Source organism: Brachyhypopomus gauderio, unplaced genomic scaffold (assembly GCF_052324685.1).
Source record: "Brachyhypopomus gauderio isolate BG-103 unplaced genomic scaffold, BGAUD_0.2 sc201, whole genome shotgun sequence".
In the NCBI taxonomy this organism is placed as follows: Eukaryota; Metazoa; Chordata; class Actinopteri; order Gymnotiformes; family Hypopomidae; genus Brachyhypopomus; species Brachyhypopomus gauderio.
This window is the reverse complement of record NW_027507022.1, coordinates 4,329-26,229: the sequence shown is the minus strand read 5'-3', so window position 1 is coordinate 26,229 and position 21,901 is coordinate 4,329. Positions and strand designations below refer to the sequence as shown.

General features: G+C 52.4%; 3 protein-coding genes across 9 annotated transcripts; 1 reads left to right on the top strand and 2 right to left on the bottom strand.

Annotated features, from left to right (window-relative positions):
- Nucleotides 1-469: 469 nt before the first annotated feature.
- On the top strand, nucleotides 470-3,944 carry LOC143502705 (high-affinity lysophosphatidic acid receptor-like). 3 transcript variants are annotated; one of them, XM_076995368.1, is made up of 3 exons: nucleotides 470-676; nucleotides 1,230-1,316; nucleotides 1,459-3,944. In XM_076995368.1, the coding sequence occupies exon 3, from the start codon at nucleotides 1,533-1,535 to the stop codon at nucleotides 2,634-2,636; it is 1,104 nt and encodes a 367-aa protein (XP_076851483.1). In that variant the 5' UTR covers nucleotides 470-676; nucleotides 1,230-1,316; nucleotides 1,459-1,532; the 3' UTR covers nucleotides 2,637-3,944. The 3 variants fall into 3 exon arrangements, with proteins under 3 accessions (XP_076851483.1, XP_076851485.1, XP_076851484.1); XM_076995370.1 differs by having other exon boundaries at nucleotides 1,230-3,944; XM_076995369.1 differs by lacking the exon at nucleotides 470-676 and having other exon boundaries at nucleotides 904-1,316.
- LOC143502704 (transforming growth factor-beta receptor-associated protein 1 homolog) lies at nucleotides 3,127-13,297 on the bottom strand. Its single transcript, XM_076995367.1, has 11 exons — nucleotides 12,605-13,297; nucleotides 11,821-12,015; nucleotides 9,798-9,952; nucleotides 9,531-9,613; nucleotides 8,703-9,044; nucleotides 7,989-8,046; nucleotides 7,441-7,584; nucleotides 7,176-7,322; nucleotides 6,636-6,795; nucleotides 6,002-6,438; nucleotides 3,127-5,484 (listed from the first exon to the last, which is right to left on the bottom strand). Exons 1-11 carry the CDS (start codon nucleotides 13,287-13,289, stop codon nucleotides 5,290-5,292), a joined length of 2,601 nt encoding a protein of 866 aa, XP_076851482.1. The 5' UTR covers nucleotides 13,290-13,297; the 3' UTR covers nucleotides 3,127-5,289.
- Nucleotides 13,298-16,136: 2,839 nt separating this feature from the next.
- LOC143502707 (four and a half LIM domains protein 2-like) lies at nucleotides 16,137-20,935 on the bottom strand. 5 transcript variants are annotated; one of them, XM_076995372.1, is made up of 7 exons: nucleotides 20,599-20,935; nucleotides 20,386-20,502; nucleotides 18,476-18,648; nucleotides 18,034-18,208; nucleotides 17,758-17,927; nucleotides 17,478-17,664; nucleotides 16,137-16,666 (listed from the first exon to the last, which is right to left on the bottom strand). In XM_076995372.1, the coding sequence occupies exons 3-7, from the start codon at nucleotides 18,629-18,631 to the stop codon at nucleotides 16,506-16,508; spliced, it is 849 nt and encodes a 282-aa protein (XP_076851487.1). In that variant the 5' UTR covers nucleotides 18,632-18,648; nucleotides 20,386-20,502; nucleotides 20,599-20,935; the 3' UTR covers nucleotides 16,137-16,505. The 5 variants fall into 5 exon arrangements, with proteins under 5 accessions (XP_076851487.1, XP_076851486.1, XP_076851488.1 ...); XM_076995371.1 differs by having other exon boundaries at nucleotides 20,386-20,935; XM_076995373.1 differs by lacking the exons at nucleotides 20,386-20,502; nucleotides 20,599-20,935 and having other exon boundaries at nucleotides 18,476-18,745.
- Between the last annotated feature and the right edge of the window lie 966 nt (nucleotides 20,936-21,901).

Genomic DNA, 21,901 nt, shown 5'->3' with positions numbered 1-21,901 from the left:
TACGGATAAATACTGATATATGCAGTTATATACAGATATATGCAAATATATACGGATATATACGGATAAATACAGATATATACAAATATATACGGATATATGCAGATATATACGGATAAATACAGATATATGCAAATATATGCTGATATATGCGGATAAATAGATATATATACGGATAAATACAAATATATGCAGATATATGCAAATATATACGGATAAATACTGATATGCGGATAAATACAGATATATGCAGATAAATACGGATATATACGGATAAATACAGATATATGCTGATATATACGGATAAATACAGATATATGCGGATAAATACAGATATATGCAGATAAATACGGATATATACAGATATATACGGATAAATACAGATATATACAGCGACAATCGCGCGACTCCGTTCTGCGTGGGTGCGCGCGCATCATCGCGCGAGTGGGCACAGTTCTACAGAGACGCGCGCGCCTCGTGTCGCGTGCGCTGGGTACGTGTAGGAATGCCAGAAAGACGGACGCGTCCTGCTGTTGCGCCGCCGGTGTTATAACATCGCGCGACACTGTAGTGCAGGGTCCGGTCGGACACGTGACCCGGTCTTCGGAACACGCCCCGGCAGCCCGGTCCGAGCGCGCGACCGCGACTTGAGTCGCTTGAAGGCGGACGGGCACAGGTGAGTCCACACCTGACGGGCGCGGTAAACCCGACCGGTACCGGTACCGACACTACTGTTAACTCCATCACTCGTTTCTTTTGGACCGTTAACCGTTACTGAACCCTACTGTGTGCATCACGGTCCAGACTCGGTTCATGTGCAGGTATGTGCAGACCGGTACCGCCTCCACCGGTACCGAACATCTCGGACGTTTATATGTCCTTATAATAACGAGATTAACGGGAATAACGCATCATAATAACGCGTCACAACCGCGCGTGGAGTTTAAGATCTGCGCGTGAAGACGCCGCACAGCGGATCTAACGGGACTGTACCGTGACGCCGTTAAACGGCCGCGTTTGTGATGCGCGCGTGCGGCGCTGCGTGCACTCTGCGCGCGCGGGGCAGCTATTCTGGGGCACCGCCCACTTCATCTTCATCACTCCGAGGGCTCCTGTTGCCATGGTGCTGCACTCTCGGCAGGGATGAAGGAGGCGCCGTGGTCCTCCTCATGGCGCGAGACCTCCTCTCGTGTCTCCTGACTCGTTTGTTGTTGTTGTTGTTTTTTCAGGACACCGACCGGTGAAACGCACAGCGCGCGCGCCCCCGCGCATCATGGACAGCGCGCGCCCGCCCCGGGTGCGCGGCCACGGCAGCAGTAAGCGGCGTACAAGTGTCTTTCTTCTCTCTGGCGTCTCTCCGCAGCGATATTCTGATTATTGTCTGTAAATGTGAAAATGCGTGTGAGGACTCAGAGCGGTGAAACATTAGTGTGAAATCTTATTATTGTGTTTCTTTAGATGCAGTAAAAATGGACGTGGCCCGGATGACACCTGCTCACTAGCGGCCACTAGCGGCCGGTGTTGGCACCGCGATGTCCTGCAACAGCACCAGCGGGTGTGGCGTCGTGACTGACCTGCGGGCGGACTCCACCGCCCCGTTACCCGTGGGCCTCAGGGTGGGCCTGTCCGCGGTGATGGTGGTGGTCATCACCATCGGGTTCCTGGGCAACGCCGTGGTCTGCCTCATCGTCTACCAGAAGCCGGCGATGCGTTCTGCCATTAACCTGCTGCTCGCCACGCTGGCCTTCTCCGACATCATGCTCTCGCTCTTCTGCATGCCCGTCACCGCCGTCACCGTGGTGTCTGGCGATTGGTGCTTCGGCCCAGAGTTCTGCCGCGTCACGGCCATGCTCTATTGGCTGTTTGTCCTGGAGGGCGTGGCCATCCTGCTGATCATCAGCGTGGACCGCTTCCTCATCATCGTTCAGCGGCAGGACAAGCTGACGCCCGGCCGGGCCAGGCTGCTCATCTCCGCGTCCTGGCTACTGTCCTTCTGCCTGGCCCTCCCCTCCACGGCGGGCCGGCGGGTCCCGGGGGCGGTGCGTCCCGGTCCGGGCTGCGTGCTGGGCTTCGTGGAGTCCCTGCCGGAGCGAGGGTACACCGTGCTGCTGGCCACCGCCGCCTTCTTTGTGCCCGTAGCCATCATGCTGTTCGCGTACCTGCGCATCCTCAACGCCGTCAGACGCAACGCCGTGCGTGTGCGTAACCACGCCTGCCCCGCGGGGAAAGTGGGCCTGCCCGCCCCGCGGCGCCCCCCGCAGCCCAGCGTGGACGTCAGCTTCAAGACGCGAGCCTTCACCACCATCCTCATCCTCTTCCTGGGCTTCTCCGCCTGCTGGCTGCCCCACACGGCGCTCGCCCTCCTGGCCGCCTTCAGCCGCCCGTTCTACCTGAGCACGCAGTTCTACCCCGCCGCCGTGGGGGCGCTGTGGTTCAGCTACCTGAAGGCCGCGTTCAACCCCGTCGTCTACTGCTGGCGTATCCGCAAGTTCCGAGAGGCGTGCGAGGAGTTTGTGCCTGGCCGCTGCAGGCTCCGCCTCCCGGGGCGTGGCAGGCTCCGCCTCCCTGGGCGTGGCCGGCGACGGGTTCGCCCCTGCAGCATCTACGTCTGCACGGAGACCCAGTCGGCCATGTGACTGGCACCAGAACCCTGCTGCACGGATCAGACCCGCACTGACGAATCAGACACCGATTTGGTCCATTTCCTGACCTTGAAAAGCCAAAGATTCACACCCGGCTGGAGCTCCTGGATTCCTGGAAGAACACAAACACCAATACCAACACAAACAACACAAACACCAACACAAACACCAACACCTCCCATAAACCACCAGAGGGCACAAACCTTTCACCACTGCTCGTTAACACGACCTGAACTCTGGGATGTTCGCACATCTCTCTAAACTCTCAATTCTATTTTGGTACGTTTGCATAACCAGCGCACACTTTTTTTTAAATTAAGAATAAAAACTGTATCTAATTAGAGTATTTAATTGGAGTATTTTAACCTGCTGTCCGCTGAGCCGTCCACAGACGAGTGCACTCACCGGGAGCAGCTTACAGACAGACAGAATGAAACATGTCTGACCCCACTGGACAGTACAGAGATCCCCCCATCAGTACCAGTACCTTAAGCATCGTCATGTTTATTAAAATGGTCAGCTTTACATTTTTGTACATTCCACCTGCACTTGCATTGATGTACAAAGCAGCAAACAGTTATTAATACAGTATGGACATTTGAGCGCGTGTGCAATTCAAACACTGGGCCACAAGGCACAACCACTGCGTGTGCGCTGGCTGTGGTCAGAGGACAGAAGCTCCATGTTGTCTTTAAGTAGTCGTGGAGAGGAAGGTGGAGATTTAAATGAATACAACCAGGATAACACCTGCACACCAAGCGTAAAAGAAGCATCCTGGTCTTCAGCATCTCACACACAGCGAGGCGTGGGGACCTGCGATGACACGGCCAGGTGTGATTTCATTGGCCTGTGCAGGAATGACACGGACAAATGTGATTTCGTTGGTCTCGTTTCTTTGTTGTGAACATGTAGTTCACCACCTTGCTCATTTCTCAGAAGTTGACATTTCCAACCAGTTCAGCCCCAACTGGTGTTGATGTTGAATATGTAGGGACCTTTCTTTCCTTCCGCACATTTAGCTGTGAAAGTGTTTCCACCCAATAAAGTGACCCATATTGTGAGTCATGTTGTGTTTCTGGTATGGTGAACAGTCCATGACCCAGCGGTGTGGTCTGTTCCGCAGCACATGAACGTCTCTGCTGTTCCCTGGTCAGTCTCAGGTTGCGTTAACATTGGCAGTGAGATGTTCAGCAGGGCCTCCTGGGATCTCCTGAGCCCTCTCTGCCTCTCACACACCTCCAGATGAACAGAAGCCAAACACCCCACGAACACACATGCACGCCTCAGCTCAGAAATGTTAAATCACTTTCAAAAACATAATTGAATATCAGGTGCCAGGTTGTTTTGTAAGATCTTCTCCATTTAGGCATTCTACATCTTAAAATAACCACATTTTTAGTAAGAAAGTTATTTTTTCAGAAATCAAGAAGCAGCTTAGACTTGGACTGAGGAGGGGCTGATGGGAAGGGGGAGGGGCTTTTAGACAACACACCTGGCTGCCTGCTTCACTGCACGCACACACCCACAGACACACACACACACACACCCACACAGCGGCTGCATGATATGAAGGACCCAGATGCAGCCGTGTTCAGCACGACAGGTTCCATTAACACACAGACTTGTTTACTGGGCACGGGTCTGTCTCCAGAACAGGATGGTTGGAGAACTTGCAAATATGCTTTTCAAGATGTGCTTATTGTGAAACCACAGTAATATGATATAAAGGACATACTATATATTACAATATAGTACTGTAACCAAACGAAAAGCGTTTTCACAAAAGACAAAGATCTTGATTTCCCTCTTCTCCCCTTTATCCATCCATCACTCCTGCAGTTAAGTACTGTAGAACTTTACCAGGACAGATTCAGGACGGAGAGGATGTACTGATTCTGAAAACACTACTGAACTTTCACTGTTGCCAGAGGGATGAACACAACTTTGCTGTTAAGTTAGTAAAATCCAAGCCAAGTGTTTTGCTTACAGCATAAACAAGAGCTTTGAAAAACATATCAACGCTTTTGCCTGCACGACACCTCCACAGGACTCTAGACAGGGCGTGTCGTGAGTGGGCGTGGCTCTCTGCTGTGGTGGGAGTGGTCTGTTAATGCTCATGCCAACACTGGACACAGTGTTTACACATCCGATTCATTAATGCTCGTTACCCTGCAGACCACACTGGACGCCGTGATATCGGACACCGTCCAACACTGGACAAGGACTTCATGGGTGGCCGGAATAGCATGCAGATGTCCATTAGAAGGTTGTGGAGTAGATACCGCAGCAGTCCCAGGACACATTACGGACACGTTTTCAACAGATCATCAGATCAACTGCTTCCATTTAAAACCAAGAAACCCGTTCGACGTGTTATCGGCGTTGGGCAGGAGGGCCGAAGGAAGAAACGGCATCTCACACTCTTCCTCACCTGTGAGCGCGTACACACACCTGTCCCCCAGACCCCCACTGCTACACGCCCCCGTTTAAACAGGCCCAGAAACAGAGCTCAGAAGTCAGTATCCATGCACCTGTCCCTCAGTCTCCTCTCACGTGCCCACGTGCTCACGTGCCCACGTGCCCACGGCGCTCCGGGGGCATGACCGTCAGCAGATGCCCCAGGGCAGGGGGGGGCCCCCACACGCGCTCACGTATGGTTGCTGGTGCGTGTGTGGTCTAGCCGCCTCTTGGTGGGCGTGCCCTGGAACCTCTGGGCGGCACAGTGTGTGTGTACGGGCGTGCCCCCAGGCAGACACACACACTCCGGGTCCCTGAAGGTGTTGTGGCAGAGATGGCAACCCTTCTTCTCAGAAACAAAGATGGCTCCTCCCCGAGACTTCAGCTGGGCACACCAGAGAGAGAGGGAGAGAGAGGGAGACAGAGAGAGACAGCAAACAGGAAAGGGAATTTAGAATGCTACTGTTTACACTAAATTCAGATTATAAAGATTTGTCTTCAAGTATTGTGTTATTGTATCGTCATCCCCTAATGAGACAAAATGGTTCGATTGTTTGTTTTTTTTTTTTTTTGACTGACTGATTGAATAAACTCAAGTGTGAATACCTGTGTACCTACAGTGAGCTCACCCTGTGATGGCAGAATCTCACCCTGTGGTGGCAGAATCTCACCCTGTGGTGGCGTAATCTCACCCTGTGGTGGCGTAATCTCACCCTGTGGTGGCGTAATCTCACCCTGTGGTGGCGTAATCTCACTCTGTGGTGGCGTAATCTCACTCTGTGGTGGCGTAATCTCACTCTGTGGTGGCGTAATCTCACTCTGTGGTGGCGTAATCTCACTCTGTGGTGGCGTAATCTCACTCTGTGGTGGCGTAATCTCACTCTGTGGTGGCGTAATCTCACCCTGTCGTGGTGTAGCTGCAGGTTCTCGGCTCGCGCCAGCCCCAGTGCAACCTGGGAAGTGCGGCAGGCATGCACGCTCGCCCGCAGAGCCCCGCACAGGAAGGGGCGGAGCAGCTCCAAAGACCACGCCTCCGGGAGGACTTTCAGGACCTCCACAGCGTTGAAAACCTCAGCGTGGCGGTTGAGCAAGTCCACGGCCTCCACGACCCGCGGGCCTCCGGGCACGTCCGGGTCCAGGTAGGTGGCCAGCAGGCGGTGGAACAGGTGACGGCGGTGGGCGTGGCCACGGGAGGCCGACGCCCAGCCGCAGTAGTCCTCGGCGGCCGCGGCGTCCCTCAGCTGGTGCACCAGGATGTGCAGGGCCTCCTGGTGCTCCTCCAGCCTTCCGTGCAGGACGGCCCGCTCCACCAGGAGCTCGTCCGCCTCCCGCACTTTACCTGCGGGACACCAGCGGGACGGCTCACTCACACCAGTAGTGCAAACGGTGCTCAGTGCAAAAACAGACGTGTCAGTTCCACTGGGCCCTACAGCCTCCTGCCAGATCGGGTTTGAAGACGAGCCAGAACGGCAGTAACGATCGGCGGGCGATGCATGGTGCCCACCGCTGGAGGCCCAGGGCAGATGGAGAACTCACCCAGGACCAGCTGGACCCGGTACAGGCTGGACTCTCGCAGCAGGCGCTGGAGTTTGGAGCGGGCGGACCACAGCTGCTCGGCGGGGGCCGTGGGCCGGGACAGGAGCCCCAGCACCTGGTCCACGTACAGCACGGCCAGGTGGGTGTGGTACTTCTCCTTCTGTGGGAATACAGAGAGGATGAGGTTTGGACCGCAGCTCCTGATGAGTGAAGATGTTTAATAAAACCCTCAGGGCTTCACCCTGGCGTCTCATTACCCGCCGTTATTAACACAAGTGTCCATTTCCCAATAAGGCAGATAAAGGTGATCCAGGTCTTAAGGAGCTGAAACTTCTGATCCGAGCAGGATTGATTGATTTATTGATTGATTGATTGATTTGGCTGTTTCTGACTATGACTGTGTGTCTCAGTTCTGCTGTTTTAACAACAGCAAAAGAGAGACGCAGTTGCTGATAAATGAAAAGGTGAAAGGTCGAGTGTGACCACAGCAGCAGCCCAGTGGCTGGCTGGTGTCCCAGGAGACGTGTGCAGCTCCTCTACCTGAACTCCCTGCTCCAACACCAGGTGCTCCAGGTACAGCAGGAGAGCTTTGTGGTGCTTCTGCAGGTAGACGATCACGTCGTCTGGGTTGATCTGCCCCGTCTGGTCTTTGGAGATGGGCCTCTTGGTGAAAATCTGAACTCCAATCTGTGAGAGAGGAACCACGGTGGACACGTGCGTGCAGGTTACACGGGTGAGGATGGTGGGAACGAAGTGTGGGGCGTGTGTGGATACGGGTGCGGTGACGGCGTGCGGGGCGTGTCACCTTCTGGTCCTTCTGAAGGGCCCAGTCCGCATGCTTCCACACCAGGTCCAGGCTGGGACAGCAGCTCAGGAAGTCCACGACGTACTCGAAGAGGTCGGGACGCGTGTGGTCCTGGAGGTCCCCGTTCACGACCCTCACCCACAGCTGCAACACAGCAGAGCTCACGTCACTGTCACACGACACCCTGTCACACTGTAAACAGCAGAGCCCACGTCACTGTCACACGACACCCTGTCACACTGTAAACAGCAGAGCTCACGTCACTGTCACACGACACCCTGTCACACTGTAAACAGCAGAGCCCACGTCACTGTCACACGACACCCTGTCACACTGTAAACAGCAGAGCCCACGTCACTGTCACACGACACCCTGTCACACTGTAAACAGCAGAGCCCACGTCACTGTCACACGACACCCTGTCACACTGTAAACAGCAGCCGTGGAGTCGATAGTTTGGCTAAAGTTCAGGATCTACACAACTGAAGCAGGCAGCCCAACCTTCACACAGGAAACACTAAGGCAGCACTTCCTGTCTCAGGTCTCACCTGCACAGCTGCAGCGTCCTGGCCATGGTAGTGGTAGAGCAGACCAAGAGCAAAATACCTGAGATCAGGAGAAAGAGCGTTAGACACACACACACACACACACACACACACACACACACACACACACACACACACACACACACACACACACAGCTACACCTGCATGCACTCATACACACACACACGCATTCTCACGCATGCACACACACACTCTCACGCACGCACACACACACTCTCACGCACACACCTACACACCTGCACCCATACACACTCACATGTGCACGTCCTCGTACACACCTCAGTGACACCATGCTACTGTGTGTGAGTGCTTTATCTACGCGCTGCCATGGCAACAGCAAGATTTTTCAACACCAAGTATGAGAAACTCAGCAAAGAAAAAAACCCCAGAAATCTCCACTAACGTTACTTCAAACCCCAGATCTGATCTCCACTAACGTTACTTCAAACCCCAGATCTGATCTCCACTAACGTTACCTCAAACCCCAGATCTGATCTCCACTAATGTTACCTCAAACCCCAGATCTGATCTCCACTAATGTTACCTCAAACCCCAGATCTGATCTCCACTAACGTTACCTCAAACCCCAGATCTGATCTCCACTAATGTTATCTCAAACTCCAGCGCTGATCAAAGGCACCATCACCACTGCAGTTCTAAAATATGCATCATGCAAAACATGCATCGCCGCTGACCTGTGGTGCTTCTCTAGCCAGGGGGCGCTGTCGGCCAGCAGACAGGCGTTCTCCGAGGCCAGCAGGTCTAGCAGGTTGTCGTGGCCCGCCTCGGCGTACAGCTTGAGCAAAGCCGTGTCCACGTCCTCGCGGAAGCCGTTGGCGGCCTGGCCGCCCCGAACCTCCCGCAGGAAGCTGATGAGGAAGATCTTGCAGCGCGTCACCTTCTGCGGGTCGCCCTGGGCCAGCTGGTTCAGGTCGGCGAACTCGTGCAGCGGAGGCTGGGAGCGCGTGAACGAGGACGAGACGGGCAGCAGCAGCGGACACAGGGAGATGAGCTCCCGCACGTCCAGCTGACCTCTCCTGTGGGACAGAGGAGTGAGGAACCCGCTCGTGGAGGAACACCAGCCCACGGAGGTTTGGACCTCACCACCACACCTGATACTACAGCCCAGTATGATGATCTGGGCTAGGGGACGTTGTTGTGAGAACGTTCTTACACTTCTCCGTGTTTAAATGTTGAGCCATTTAACCACACGATGATTGTGCCACAACTCCGGAAGGGCCCTGCAGGGTCTTATTACATTACAGCCGTCACACACTCGTCTCTGCCTTCACAATAAGAGCAGAGCATCAAATATCAACGCCACACTGGAAGCTGTGATTGGGTCACATTTACTCCTGCAGCTTTAAGCAGCAGACTAAAATTCCTCCTGGCCAAACACGTTTCTGCTCCTCTGTCCACTCTGGACAGTTAATTAACTGATACATACACAGATGGGGAGTCTGGAGTATCAGGACATAAATGACACAACAAAATTAAAGGACAACAAGATGCACTTAATTCACCTAAAATGTTCTTTCGCTTCGGAGAACTGGAGCTGTCCAAACTGGATGAATCCTGCTTGCTGGAGAATCCGCTTGTGCAATATCTAGAGAGGAGAGCAAGAGAGACATTCAGGGATAGGGTAGATGGACAGGCTCTCTCTCTCTCTCTCTCTCCCTCTCTCCCTCCCTCCCTCTCTCCCTCCCTCCCTCTCTCCCTCTCTCCCTCCCTCCCTCCCTCCCTCCCTCCGGACGGGTCCTCTCTCAGCTGTGCTGGCTGTACACACTCACCTGGAACTTGTCTTTGGGGATGTTCCTCTGTGCCCCCTCCGTCAGCACCAGAGCCTCCTCCACTCGGTGGCTGGCCAGCAGGTCCTGGATCTGGGTCTCCAGGGGCAGAGGGGCCAGCACCAGCACCGCCTTAGTGGAGGACAACACCACCTTCCCTGAGAGACACAGACACGGGCGTTAACACACCTACACACACCTCCACCACACACCCCTATACACACACACCACACATCATACACACCCATCACACAAGAGCATTCAGGTTCTCTGGTTTTCATGTACCAGTGCTTTATCTAGTACTTTAAATTCCAGTTTTCTGTGTGAAAAACTTGATATTTTGAGAGAAAGAAACAAAAAAGTGAACTTCTTGTGACTACTGGTACTGAAGACGAGGAGTAATGTGTCAGTGAGTTGGGAGATCTGTGTTTTGGACTCATAATCTTCATGTAAACTGGTGTGAACATCACTATGGTCGTCACTACTATGTAGTGCCATAATGTAAACACACTGGAACTTTCCACCTGTACCAGCAACTATTTTCACTACAGTTTTACTCAGAACAACAGTGAACACTGCATGACATGTTTACATGAAGCAGTTTTCCTGGAATACCATCATATCCTAACAGTGCATGTAACCTCAATTCCTGCTAGTGTTGACACGTGAGGGCCCACGTGACGTGACACGTGAGGGCCCACGTGACGTGACACGTGAGGGCCCACGTGACGTGACACGTGAGGGCCCACGTGACGTGACACGTGAGGGCCCACGTGACGTGACACGTGAGGGCCCACGTGACGTGACACGTGAGGGCCCACGTGACGTGACACGTGAGGGCCCACGTGAGGGCCCTGGCACCTGAGGGAGATGCAGTGGTGTCTCCAGACGCAGGAGAGCAACCGTGCGCAGAGTAGATCACGTTGGACGACCTTGCGTGGCCGGTACAAAAACACCATCTATGTCAGCAAGAGTAGATGTTCTCAAAGTGTATGACCCTCCCGCAGGGCATCACGTTAATGAAGGCCACGTGTATTCAGAGGAGACGGTAAGATCTCGGACAGAAGCACTCCGCACCAACAATGGCGGAGAAGACAGAGACCTACATTCAGCCTCCAAAGCAAGAACATTAGATACTAGAGCTACACACAGTTTGGCCAGAGAAGGTTGGTATAAGAGGTGGTGTACACATCTGCACTGGAACAGTTTCACCACAGGAGAGGCGCTGATGTCATCCACTGGACCGTGAGCGACTTCCTGGGCTCAATCCTCACAAACCCACACAGCACAGACCCCTTCAGGAGTCTCACAGGAGTCTCACGGAGACTAATAAGGACTAAACAGCCCAGTCAGGCCGACCACTGAAACATCACACCCTGGTGCTTTGCACTCTCAGCATACACACCAACTCGTTTAAAGTCAATGTAAGGAACTAATAAGTGATGGTGAAATAAAGAGTCTACCCATGCCACGTTGAACCAGTTAACAACGTTCTGAGAGACTCACGTCAGGTCAACACAAACAGGCAACGTGTAACAGGGGAACGAAACTGAAATGTCTGGTAATGGCAGCCAGACTGCAGTGTGCCGTGTCTCAGTCCGGGTTCTGGCAGGTCCTGGGTGTTACGGGGATGTTTGGGCTCCCCCCTATTTGTACAAGCTTAGAACACTTTAGCGAGTAAACAGCTAAAGACATTTCACCGAGTACTCAACTAAGCCAGCTAAGCACTTTTTTAACAACCAAGCACATCTAGTAAATGCCAGAAATGAGAGTGAGACCACAAAACCTCCTGTGAGACGTCTCCGTCCCTCCACGATCCGCCGGTCTCCACCCGCCCTTCCCAGCACGGGGCTTCATGTAACCATGACCACACTCCCATCCCACTTCTGACGCGATTTGTAGCTAAGGTTACAGAGGTCAGAGGTCAGATCCAGCCTCAAACCAGATCCTCCCTACCCCACGTAGGGACATACGCCCCCTCTGAACAAAACCGCACACCTACAGAGACGTGTGGAAGAGTCCAAACCTTCGAAGTCCTGCAGGACGCGTCCCTCTCGGAAGGCCAGCGTCTGCTTGAGCTGCTGGTCCAACATGCTGTGCACGGTGATGAAGCCGTCGTCCAGGGCAACCACGTAGGGGAAGCAGACGGCCGCGGAGACAACGCGCTCCGACCAGCTGATGGGGGCACGCTGGGATACGCCCTCAGCATTAACAAACATACCTGTGAAAGAGAGAGAGAGAGAGGGAGGGAGGGAGGGAGGGAGGGAGAGACATGAATGAGAGGCATGACTCATTGAGCTTGGTCACCATAACAACATACACAGTGGAGGACAACGATCCTATGAACTAGCGGCTTGTACACCCCCCCCCCCCCCCCCCGAGGGACAGGTCACCACACACCGTCCAAAAGGCCAACGACGTCTCTACACCTCCCCCTCTCTTCCCCTCTCTGTCCCTCTGTCTCTCCTGCTCCAATCTGAAGAACATCTAAAATGATCTGAATCACATGTGCAATAACATCCTTAACAACATTAGCCCTTTACGTACATACTGAAACCACTGCACAGCCAAGATGAGAGATGGCACCTCTGACGGATTACGCTCCAGATTACGCTCCAGATTAAACTCCTGGGACGACCTGCTTGTTTGTGGAAGCGTTTGTGGATCTTACAGCCACACTGAGCAGCAGTTACGTTTGAGCTGAACACTGTTTACTGCACTCACACAGCTGATCGGTACTCGAGGTTTGTGTCTGTACCACTGAAGGTCTGAGCGCTCACACAGGTGCGCTGGGTTCACGTCTCACTCACCCAGCCCGCCGGGGGCCGCCAGCAGGAACTCCTCTCTGCCCACCCTCTTGACGATGGGCTTCCTCTCCTGGCTGTCGTAGGGGAAAAGGTCCTGCCGCTCGCCCGTGCCGTAGTTCACCATCACGTACTGCGTGGGCAGCGCCAGGCACAGGAAGTACCCGTCCACGGCGAGCGCGCACGGCTGCTCGGGCGTGGCCACTTCCTTCAGCACCTGCAGACGGTCGTCCCGCACGGTGGCCACGATCACGGCCCTGCGCCGGGCCAACACCACCGCCATCTCCACGCAGAAGGCGTCGCCCGTCACCGGGTTCTCGTTCACGCCGAACGCCGCCACGCCCTTCAGCTTGGCCCCGCCCGACGGGACCGCCTCCAGCGTCAGCATGTCCACCAATGAGACGGCCCCGTCGCACAGGACCACCAGCCTCTCCAGGGCCGAGGCGGCTTTCAGAGCGGCCGCCGGCTTCCTGGAGCCCAGCGTGCGGTGCTGGAGCTTCTGGACGGCGTAGGCGGGCCGGCCCCTGGGCGTGGTCCTCTCCTCCAGCAGCAGGTGGTGCAGGACGCAGTCGCTCGTGCCCACGTACAGGTGCTCCCCGCACACCTCCACGCACTCCACGGCCCCGCCCCCGCCGCCCGCCAGCCCCTCCCACTCCACCGCCGGCACCAACTCGAAGGCCTTCACGCTCATCCTTGGGACGGACACGCGCACGGGCGGGCACGCGCGCGCTCGGTCAGGGGCGCGCGACGGGATCGCGCGCTCCTCCGAACCCGCACGGGTGCGCGGATGTGACGTGGCTGGCGTGAACGTGCGCGTTCGGCGGCTCGTCTCTCATTTGGGGTCCTGAGGAAACAGAAGCGGAGACGTTAGAGGCCCGAGCACCTGGTTCCACCTGTAGGTGTGGAGATGTCTGCGCGTCTCAGCAGGTAAATGTGAGATTAGGTTAAATGTGAGATTATAATCCGGCAGGTGGAGTCACAGCTGTGGTCCACACCGCCTCAGTCTCCGCCCTCACGGCCCGCGGATAACGGGACTAACGTGCGGACTAAACCCGTAAACGTCCCGCGGTGAGACGGTGATACGTGTGAGCGCAGCGGCTACACGCATGCGCGTGAAACACCCGCGGGTCGCGCGCGGCGGCGGCGGCGCGAGCTCATGCACGCGCGCGCTAAACTAGCTCGCTCGCGATACGACCGGGAAACAAGCGGCCCGTAATGGCGAATAACGCGGGTTTAATCGTGGACAGACGTGGCGGTGGTGCCGAGTAGACCCGTTTAGAGAGAGAGAGAGAGATAGATAGAGAGAGGAGAAAGAGAGAGAGAGAAGGAGAGAAACAGCGGCGCTACTTCAGACGTTACCTCGGCCTGCTGCGCGCCCCGCCCTGCCTACTGCTTCCGGCGGTCGTACAAACACATCCGGTCATGTGACCTAACATGCACTTTGGAAGCGTGAGAAACGCCCACACGACTCAGTCCAGCTGTCATGAGATCAGACCAGAGACCGTATATATAAATCACTTATATACAGTCATTAGATCAGACCAGAGACCGTATATCAGGGGCGAGGCTAGGGTATTTTTAGTGGTGCTAGAGCACCACCGTGAAGTTGCTCAGCACCCCCTGGCTCAACACATTTTTAAAATATTATATTATGCAAAAACCTTGCTCTGTACCTGCGCAATACTTTGGTATTGTGCCTCTGTGAGCACTGGGGGCTGGGCACCCCTAAAGACCAGATCCTAAAATCGCCCCTGCCGTATATATAAATCACTTATATACAGTCACTGGATCAGACCAGAGAGCGTATATATAAATAGCTTATATACAGTCACTGGATCAGACCAGAGACCGTATATATAAATCACTTATATACAGTCATTAGATCAGACCAGAGACCATATATATATATATATATCACTTATATACAGTCACTGGATCAGACCAGAGACCGTATATATAAATCACTTATATACAGTCACTGGATCAGACCCATGATGAAGAGGAAGAACCTTCAGTGGAACCCAGAAGAGAAGATCACCTCCTCCAGCTGCTTCTGTTTGGCAAACTAATAGCATATAGAGTTGCACTTGCTTTGAACTTTTACTTTCTAGGATATAAAACTTAAGAGTAGCTTATAAGCCTTATTAAATGACCTAACAAATATTTGAGATATGTATTCGAATTCAGTGAGGACTAATGTTATTTCTGCAGAAATGTAGAAAGGTTAAGGTTTAATACATAGTGGTGTTTTACCCTAGTAAAATAAGGGTCAGGAAAAGATAAGAATAGCAATGATTGGTTCAAAGTGCCCTAGAGACCCGGATGTGCTCGACAGACCCCTGGCCTACGAGAGTCGGTCTTGTGGCAGTTCAGTTTACTGTTGCCTTTGATGATATTCAGTAACGGTGTTCTTATGTTTTTATTTACCACTCTGGATTCAGTCCCATTTCTTATTGAGTGCCTGAAATGGCGCTGCACTTCTTATAATAAATATTCTGTGAGAAGGGCGACCAAGAATATTTTTAAGACTTTGTTTACCATTATTAACCATGATTACTAATCATGTTTTCGTGGATTTATTCTTATGTACACCACTAGATGGAGCCATGCGTCACATTTTGAGAAGTACTTGGGTTGGTAAATCTTCGTTGTTTAACCTGGGACATTGTTTCTTTCAACAAAATGTATAATTTCGGCGGTTTAATGTTGAGAGGAAAGTGATCTCTGAAATAGCGAATGTACATCAGCTTGTTGAGTGGGCCTGTAGTTTTCTAGTGTGTCAGAAAGATTAATATTTTCATTTATGATAGAACAGACGTACGCAATGCTTTAAGTTTTAGCACAGGAATAATAAATAGTAAAATTACACATTTTCTATGGTTTTTCTGAAATGTCATAAATACAAAGGAAGTGTTGGACATTAAAACGGGTCCTCTCGTCTCCTCAGTACCAGCGATACACTGTGGTCAGAAACATATCAAAGCCAGATGAGCTTGTTTGTCTTTGTGTTAAAGCAGATGCTTGCTCCATCTTAGCCTCATCCTCATCCCCTAGTCCTCATGCCCTAGTCCTCATCCCCTAGTCCTCATCCCCTAGTCTTCATCCCCTAGTCCTCATCCCCTAGTCTTCATGCCCTAGTCTTCATCCCCTAGTCCTCATCCCCTAGTCTTCATCCCCTAGTCCTCACCCCCTAGTCCTCATCCCCTGGTCCTCATCCCCTAGTCCTCATGCCCTGGTCTTCATCCCCTGGTCCTCATGCCCTGGTCCTCATGCCCTGGTCTTTGTGTGTGTATTTATCATAATGATGGGATATTCAGTGGGGTTATGATGGCATGTTCCAGGTTCCACTGTAAGTACATATTCACCCTTTCAGTGAAATAAGACCAGAAGAGCAGAGCTCCTTTCTGTCCCGATGCTGAGATGATGGTTCAGGCCTCTTACAGAAAAGGTAAAACACTCCAGCACTTTTATTGATAGCACTTGCACACAGAAAAGCTCCAGTCTGACACCATCTGAGTGTCTGTCATCATCTCTTAGAAATCAGCACAGTAATATTGATTTCTTCATTCAAATTCTCTATGTGGTATTTGTCTAGGAAATCTGCATAAAATCTTTCTCACAGTTTATATTACTGATTTAGTCTGGTTGATGTCCTAGACTTGTATATCAATCATCATGATGATATGATGATATAATATAGTAATTATCTGAACAAGGAATAAAGTATAAACCTGCTAAAAACATTAATATTCAACTATATTCAATATTAATATTCCAGTGTTTGATGAAATGTTAGGCAAACTTTGTGATTAGACTGAAAATCATCTTTAAGCCATCTATTAACAGATGAAGGGATTGTTCCGGAAGGTTCCAGAAGGCTCCAGTGGATTCTGCAGATGGCCAATACTCAGACTTCCTTGCCACACTCAGGACAGAGGATGTCGTCCCTGTCGGTCAGGAAGCCGCGGCCCACCAGAGACACGGAGCACTTCTTGCAGTTGAAGCAGTCGTTGTGCCACTGACGCTCCTCGAAGGAGATGTACTGGCTGCTGCCAAGGCCTGGCATTGCTGAGATGGGTCAGAACAGAACAGGCCAGACCCGGTCAGAACAGAACCAGGCCAGACCCGGTCAGAACAGAACCAGGTCAGACCCGGTCAGAACAGAACAGTCCAGACCCGGTCAGAACAGAACCAGGCCAGACCCGGTCAGAACAGAACAGGCCAGACCCGGTCAGAACAGAGCAGGTCAGACCCGGTCAGAACAGAACAGGCCAGACCCGTTCAGAACAGAGCAGGTCAGACCCGGTCAGAACAGAACAGGCCAGACCCGGTCAGAACAGAGCAGGCCAGACCCGGTCAGAACGGAACAGGCCAGACCCGGTCAGAACGGACCAAGCCAGACCCGGTCAGAACAGAGCAGGCCAGACCCGGTCAGAACAGAACAGGCCAGACCCGGTCAGAACAGAGCAGGTCAGACCCGGTCAGAACAGAACAGGCCAGACCCGTTCAGAACAGAGCAGGTCAGACCCGGTCAGAACAGAACAGGCCAGACCCGGTCAGAACAGAGCAGGCCAGACCCGGTCAGAACGGAACAGGCCAGACCCGGTCAGAACGGACCAAGCCAGACCCGGTCAGAACAGAGCAGGCCAGACCCGGTCAGAACAGAACAGGTCAGACCCGCTCAGAACAGAACAGGTCAGACCCGCTCAGAACGGACCAGGCCAGGCTCAAGCAAAGCAAAACATTATTAATTTGATTGCATTAAATGATAATTAGACCCACAGGGTTCACAGCAGGGCCCAGACCCAGACAGATGTGTTCACAGCAGGGTGTGTGTGTGTGTGTGTGTGTGTGTGTGTGTGTGTGTGTGTGTTCGTACCACTGATGGGGCTGGTGCAGGACACACACTTCTTGGCATAGAGGCTGCAGAAACAGTCGAGACAGTAGGGGGCGCCGTCACGAGAGGTGAAGCGCTGGCCAGACAGCTGCTCCTTACAGCCCGTGCACAGGAAGCAGTCCTTATGCCACGGTTGGCCGCGGTAGGTCACGCCCCCGCTGGTGATTGGCTGAGAGGAATCATAAGAGGGAGGAGTGTAAGTTCTTCAAACAGGTGTGTGAGATATGGAGTGGATGAGGAGGTGAGTGTTCACTAGCGCCACCTTCGTGCAGTGCACGCACTGCAAGGCGAACTGCTCCTCGTAGCAGGACACGCAGTAGTTGCTGTTGTCCTGCGGGATGAAGCTCTTGGTCCCTATGGGCTGCTGGCAGTGCTGGCAGGTAAAGCAGGTCTCGTGCCAGCTGGACCCCTTGTACTCCGTCTTCCTGGAGCCTGGGAGACACCAGTGCTGAATTCAACACGCCAATCAGTTGGCCCCGCCCACTCATCAAACCTTCAGCCCCACCTACTCTATAAACCTTTGGCCCCGCCCACTCACCAGGCATGATGGTCTTCTTGCACTGGTGGCACTTGGAGGAGTACAGGGTGGAGTAGCACTCCGTACACAGGAGCTGCTCATCTCTGGTGCAGAAGGGTTTGTCCACCAGGGGGCGCTGGCAGTGGAAGCAGTGGAAGCAATCCTCGTGCCAGTGACGGTCCTTGTACGACAGGTCCTGTCAGCACACACACACACACACACACACACACACACACAAGTGGTCTGGGCTAATTGCTCCACGGGCATGCGGACCGGATACAGAACTAAATCCGTAATACCACAGCAAACCACATCAATGATAATGCTTTAGACGTTGGTTTCAACTTAAGGTAGCACTGAGCTGAGCAGTACAGAGTTACATTGGGATTTGATCCAGTCTACCTTAATTGGAGGTGCTGACCCTCCGCGTATGCTTGCTACCTTCAGGTGTTGAGGAACATACCCTGCTGCTACAGCCAATCGGCTTCCTGCAGTCCTCACAGGTGTTGGCGTACAGACTCTCGTAGCACGTCATGCAGTACGGCTTCTCCTCACGCACAACGTACTTCTCCCCAATCAGCGACTCCTTGCAGTAGTGACAGTCGTACCGCTCCGCCATTCTGGATCAGACAACGGCTGAAAGAAAGCGCACGCATTCAGCCCGGCCCGATTCGTCTGGCCGCCGTCCGCCAGCCTGACCACAGAGGTCCAGGTCTGATGCAGGAGCTGCACCTGTGGCCTGTTACGGGACCGGACGCTCGGACAGTGTGACCCGGGCTGACAGGAAGCTCCTACCTGCGGTGAGCTGCACATGCTGTTCTTCTATTGGCTGGAAGGAAGATGATTCAGACCTTCTAAAGCATGCGAGAGGACTAGTATCACCTGCGGTGTGTCCCCGAGGTCCTGCCCTGTTATCACTATGTTGGAGCAGTGTCCAGACCAGCAGAGACCAACCCCCATTACAGCGCTTCTGTCCTTCACACCAACGCCCTGTCCCAAACCTGAACAACAGTCACATGATCTAAACCACTACCCAGCGTCCCCAGCCAGCCCCTCTCGTACTCACACACGCTCAAGGTTCGTTATTAACGTCGGCATCGGGTGGTTACGGAAGTCAAAGTGTGAATTTCTGGAATTTTCTTCTCAAGTGTTTTCTGCATCCTTCGTTCCTGTGTTTAGAGCCTCAGGTAACGAACACCCTCCACACACACACCCACACCCTGCACACGCACGCACACACACACACACACACACACACACACACACCCTCCACAGGGTCTCAGGATAAAATAAAAAGATGAGCTGTTCATCTTTAGCAGGCTTGTTCATTCTCTCAGCTTGGAAGTCTGGCGATAATGAAAACGACACTCCAAACACATGACCACTAAACCTGCTGTGACTGCACACACTGTATCTTTCCCCTCGGACCTCTAGGAGATCAGACCTGATCAGATTTATCCTGCCATTCAGAGATCAGACCTGATCAGATTTAACCTCAGAGATGGGACTATATTCAGTGTGTGTTGGAATTCCTGAAGTTTCTGATATAACTGCACCAGTTCATGAAGGTGTTGACCAACTGTGTGTGACGTGTGAAGTGAGGCTGAGTTGTGGAGGGCTGGCTGAAGATCTGAGAGGCCTCAGACCTCCTGGATGTTGGAGCAGAGCCTCTTTGATGTGTCTTCTCACACTGGAGCAAGTGGTGGGCAGATCTGACAACATCTACATGGTGCCAACTGTCCGTTATCTACCTCTCACCACCCCAGCACTAGACATAGACAGCTAATTAAAGATGATGCTCGTTCCTGGAAACAGACCACCGCATCTGCCTCAGAGAAACAGACCACCGCATCTACCTCAGAGAAATAGACCACCCTGTCTACTTCATAGAAACAGACCACCCTATCTACTTAAAAGAAACAGACCACCCTATCTACTTAAAAGAAACAGATCACCTCATCCACCTCAGAGAAACAGACCACCTCATCTACCTCAGAGAAACAGACCACCTCATCTACCTCAGAGAAACAGACCACCCCATCTGGCTCAGAGAGAAAGCAGGTCCTCTTTTCTGTAATAAGTGGCAGAATATGTCAATGTAAATGATGATTTATGGTGGTAAACTGACAGCGTGATCAGGGATAGCATCGTTAAAAGACACTGAGACGCTACAAAAAAAAAAGAAATGAGAAGAGACAGAGAGGAGGACAGAGAAGTAGAGAAGAGAGGAGAGGAGAGAGGGGAGGAGAGAGGGGAGGAGAGAGGGGAGGAGAGAGGAGAGGAGAGAGGGGAGGAGAGAGAAGATCAGGAGAGGAGAAATAAGTGGTCAGGCTCTGTGTGCTGTTTGTGTTGTGTGTGCTGTATGTGCACTACCTGAGTTTTGCCGTATGTTTCTCGCTGGTGTCCTGCTGTCCTGGTGTCCTGCTGTCCTGCTGTCCTGGCCTCTGCAGCTGCCCCAGAGACAGGCGACTCTCTATTGGATTACTCCCCCTACAGGAGATGTGGTGATGAATGGCCAGAGATTTTATCAGGAAGTATAAATACAAAAGTCCGGAGGTGGAGGTAACTGTGGCCACGCCCACTTACGGAAGAGAAGAGGAGGGTTAGTTTGTCAAGGAGCTGGTAGAGTTGACCTTAGGCTGTAATGTATGATGTCTACTGACACAGAGTTACACAGAGTTGAAACCTGTATGCTGCAGTAGAGTGACCACACATTGTGCAGTCATCACACGAGACGTTGTGCAGTCATCACACGAGACGTTGTGCTGTCATTACACAAGACATTGTGCAGTCATCACACGAGACGTTGTGCAGTCATCACACGAGACGTTGTGCAGTCATCACACGAGACGTTGTGCAGTCATCACACGAGACGTTGTGCAGTCATCACACGAGACGTTGTGCTGTCATTACACGAGACATTGTGCAGTCATCACACGAGACGTTGTGCAGTCATCACACGAGACGTTGTGCAGTCATCACACGAGATGTTGTGCAGTCATCACACGAGACGTTGTGCAGTCATCACACAAGACGTTGTGCAGTCATCACACGAGACGTTGTGCAGTCATTACACGAGACATTATACAGTCATTACACAAGACATTGTGCAGTCATCACACGAGACGTGCAGTCATCACACAAGACGTTGTGCAGTCATCACACGAGACGTTGTGCAGTCATCACACGAGACGTTGTGCAGTCATCACAAGAGACGTTGTGCAGTCATTACACGAGACATTATACAGTCATTACACAAGACATTGTGCAGTCAAAACGTGATATTATGCAGTGATTACACGAGACATTATGCAGTTATTACACAAGACATTATGCAGTCATTACACGAGACATTATGCAGTCATTACATGACTGGCTCAGACATGACTAGTGGCTGTCCAGAGCCCCTCACCACAGGTCTGCCCAGACGACTGAATCAGACATGACTAGTGGCTGTTCAGAGCCCCTCACCACAGGTCTGCCCAGACGACTGAATCAGACATGACTAGTGGCTGTTCAGAGCCCCTCACCACAGGTCTGCCCAGACGACTGAATCAGACATGACTAGTGGCTGTTCAGAGCCCTTTTGAATATTTTCCCAGTTTGATTTTTTCATTCAAATTCTGCAAGGTGTTTTATATATAATGCTTGAGCTTTGGTATAACATAAACATTTTAGATATTTTAACCTCTCTTCCCTGACTCTCACTGAACCTTGTAGTGGGACACTCTAAAAGGGTAAACATTCTTACTGTTTAGGAAAATCCACAAAATGACCATCAAAAACTCTGAAGATTGGTTCCTTTTCATAACAGTAAATTAACTAGTTGTATTTCAGTGAAACCTGGAAATAAAGAGATCAGAACACATGTACAAATCTCATTTCTTAA

Excerpts from the sequence above, each read along its gene's own strand:
- LOC143502705 (XM_076995368.1), top strand. The coding sequence starts at position 1,533 with ATGTCCTGCAACAGCACCAGCGGGTGTGGCGTCGTGACTGACCTGCGG.
- LOC143502704 (XM_076995367.1), bottom strand. The coding sequence starts at position 13,289 with ATGAGCGTGAAGGCCTTCGAGTTGGTGCCGGCGGTGGAGTGGGAGGGG. Across the intron at positions 12,016-12,604 it reads GGCGGCCCCCGGCGGGCTGG|GTATGTTTGTTAATGCTGAG; the intron begins GTGAGTGAGACG and ends TCTCTTTCACAG. Across the intron at positions 9,614-9,797 it reads TCCCCAAAGACAAGTTCCAG|ATATTGCACAAGCGGATTCT; the intron begins GTGAGTGTGTAC and ends TCTCCTCTCTAG.
- LOC143502707 (XM_076995371.1), bottom strand. The coding sequence starts at position 18,631 with ATGGCGGAGCGGTACGACTGTCACTACTGCAAGGAGTCGCTGATTGGG. Across the intron at positions 17,928-18,033 it reads CAAGAAGACCATCATGCCTG|GCTCCAGGAAGACGGAGTAC; the intron begins GTGAGTGGGCGG and ends GGTGTCTCCCAG. Across the intron at positions 16,667-17,477 it reads CTGCACCAGCCCCATCAGTG|CAATGCCAGGCCTTGGCAGC; the intron begins GTACGAACACAC and ends GACCCATCTCAG.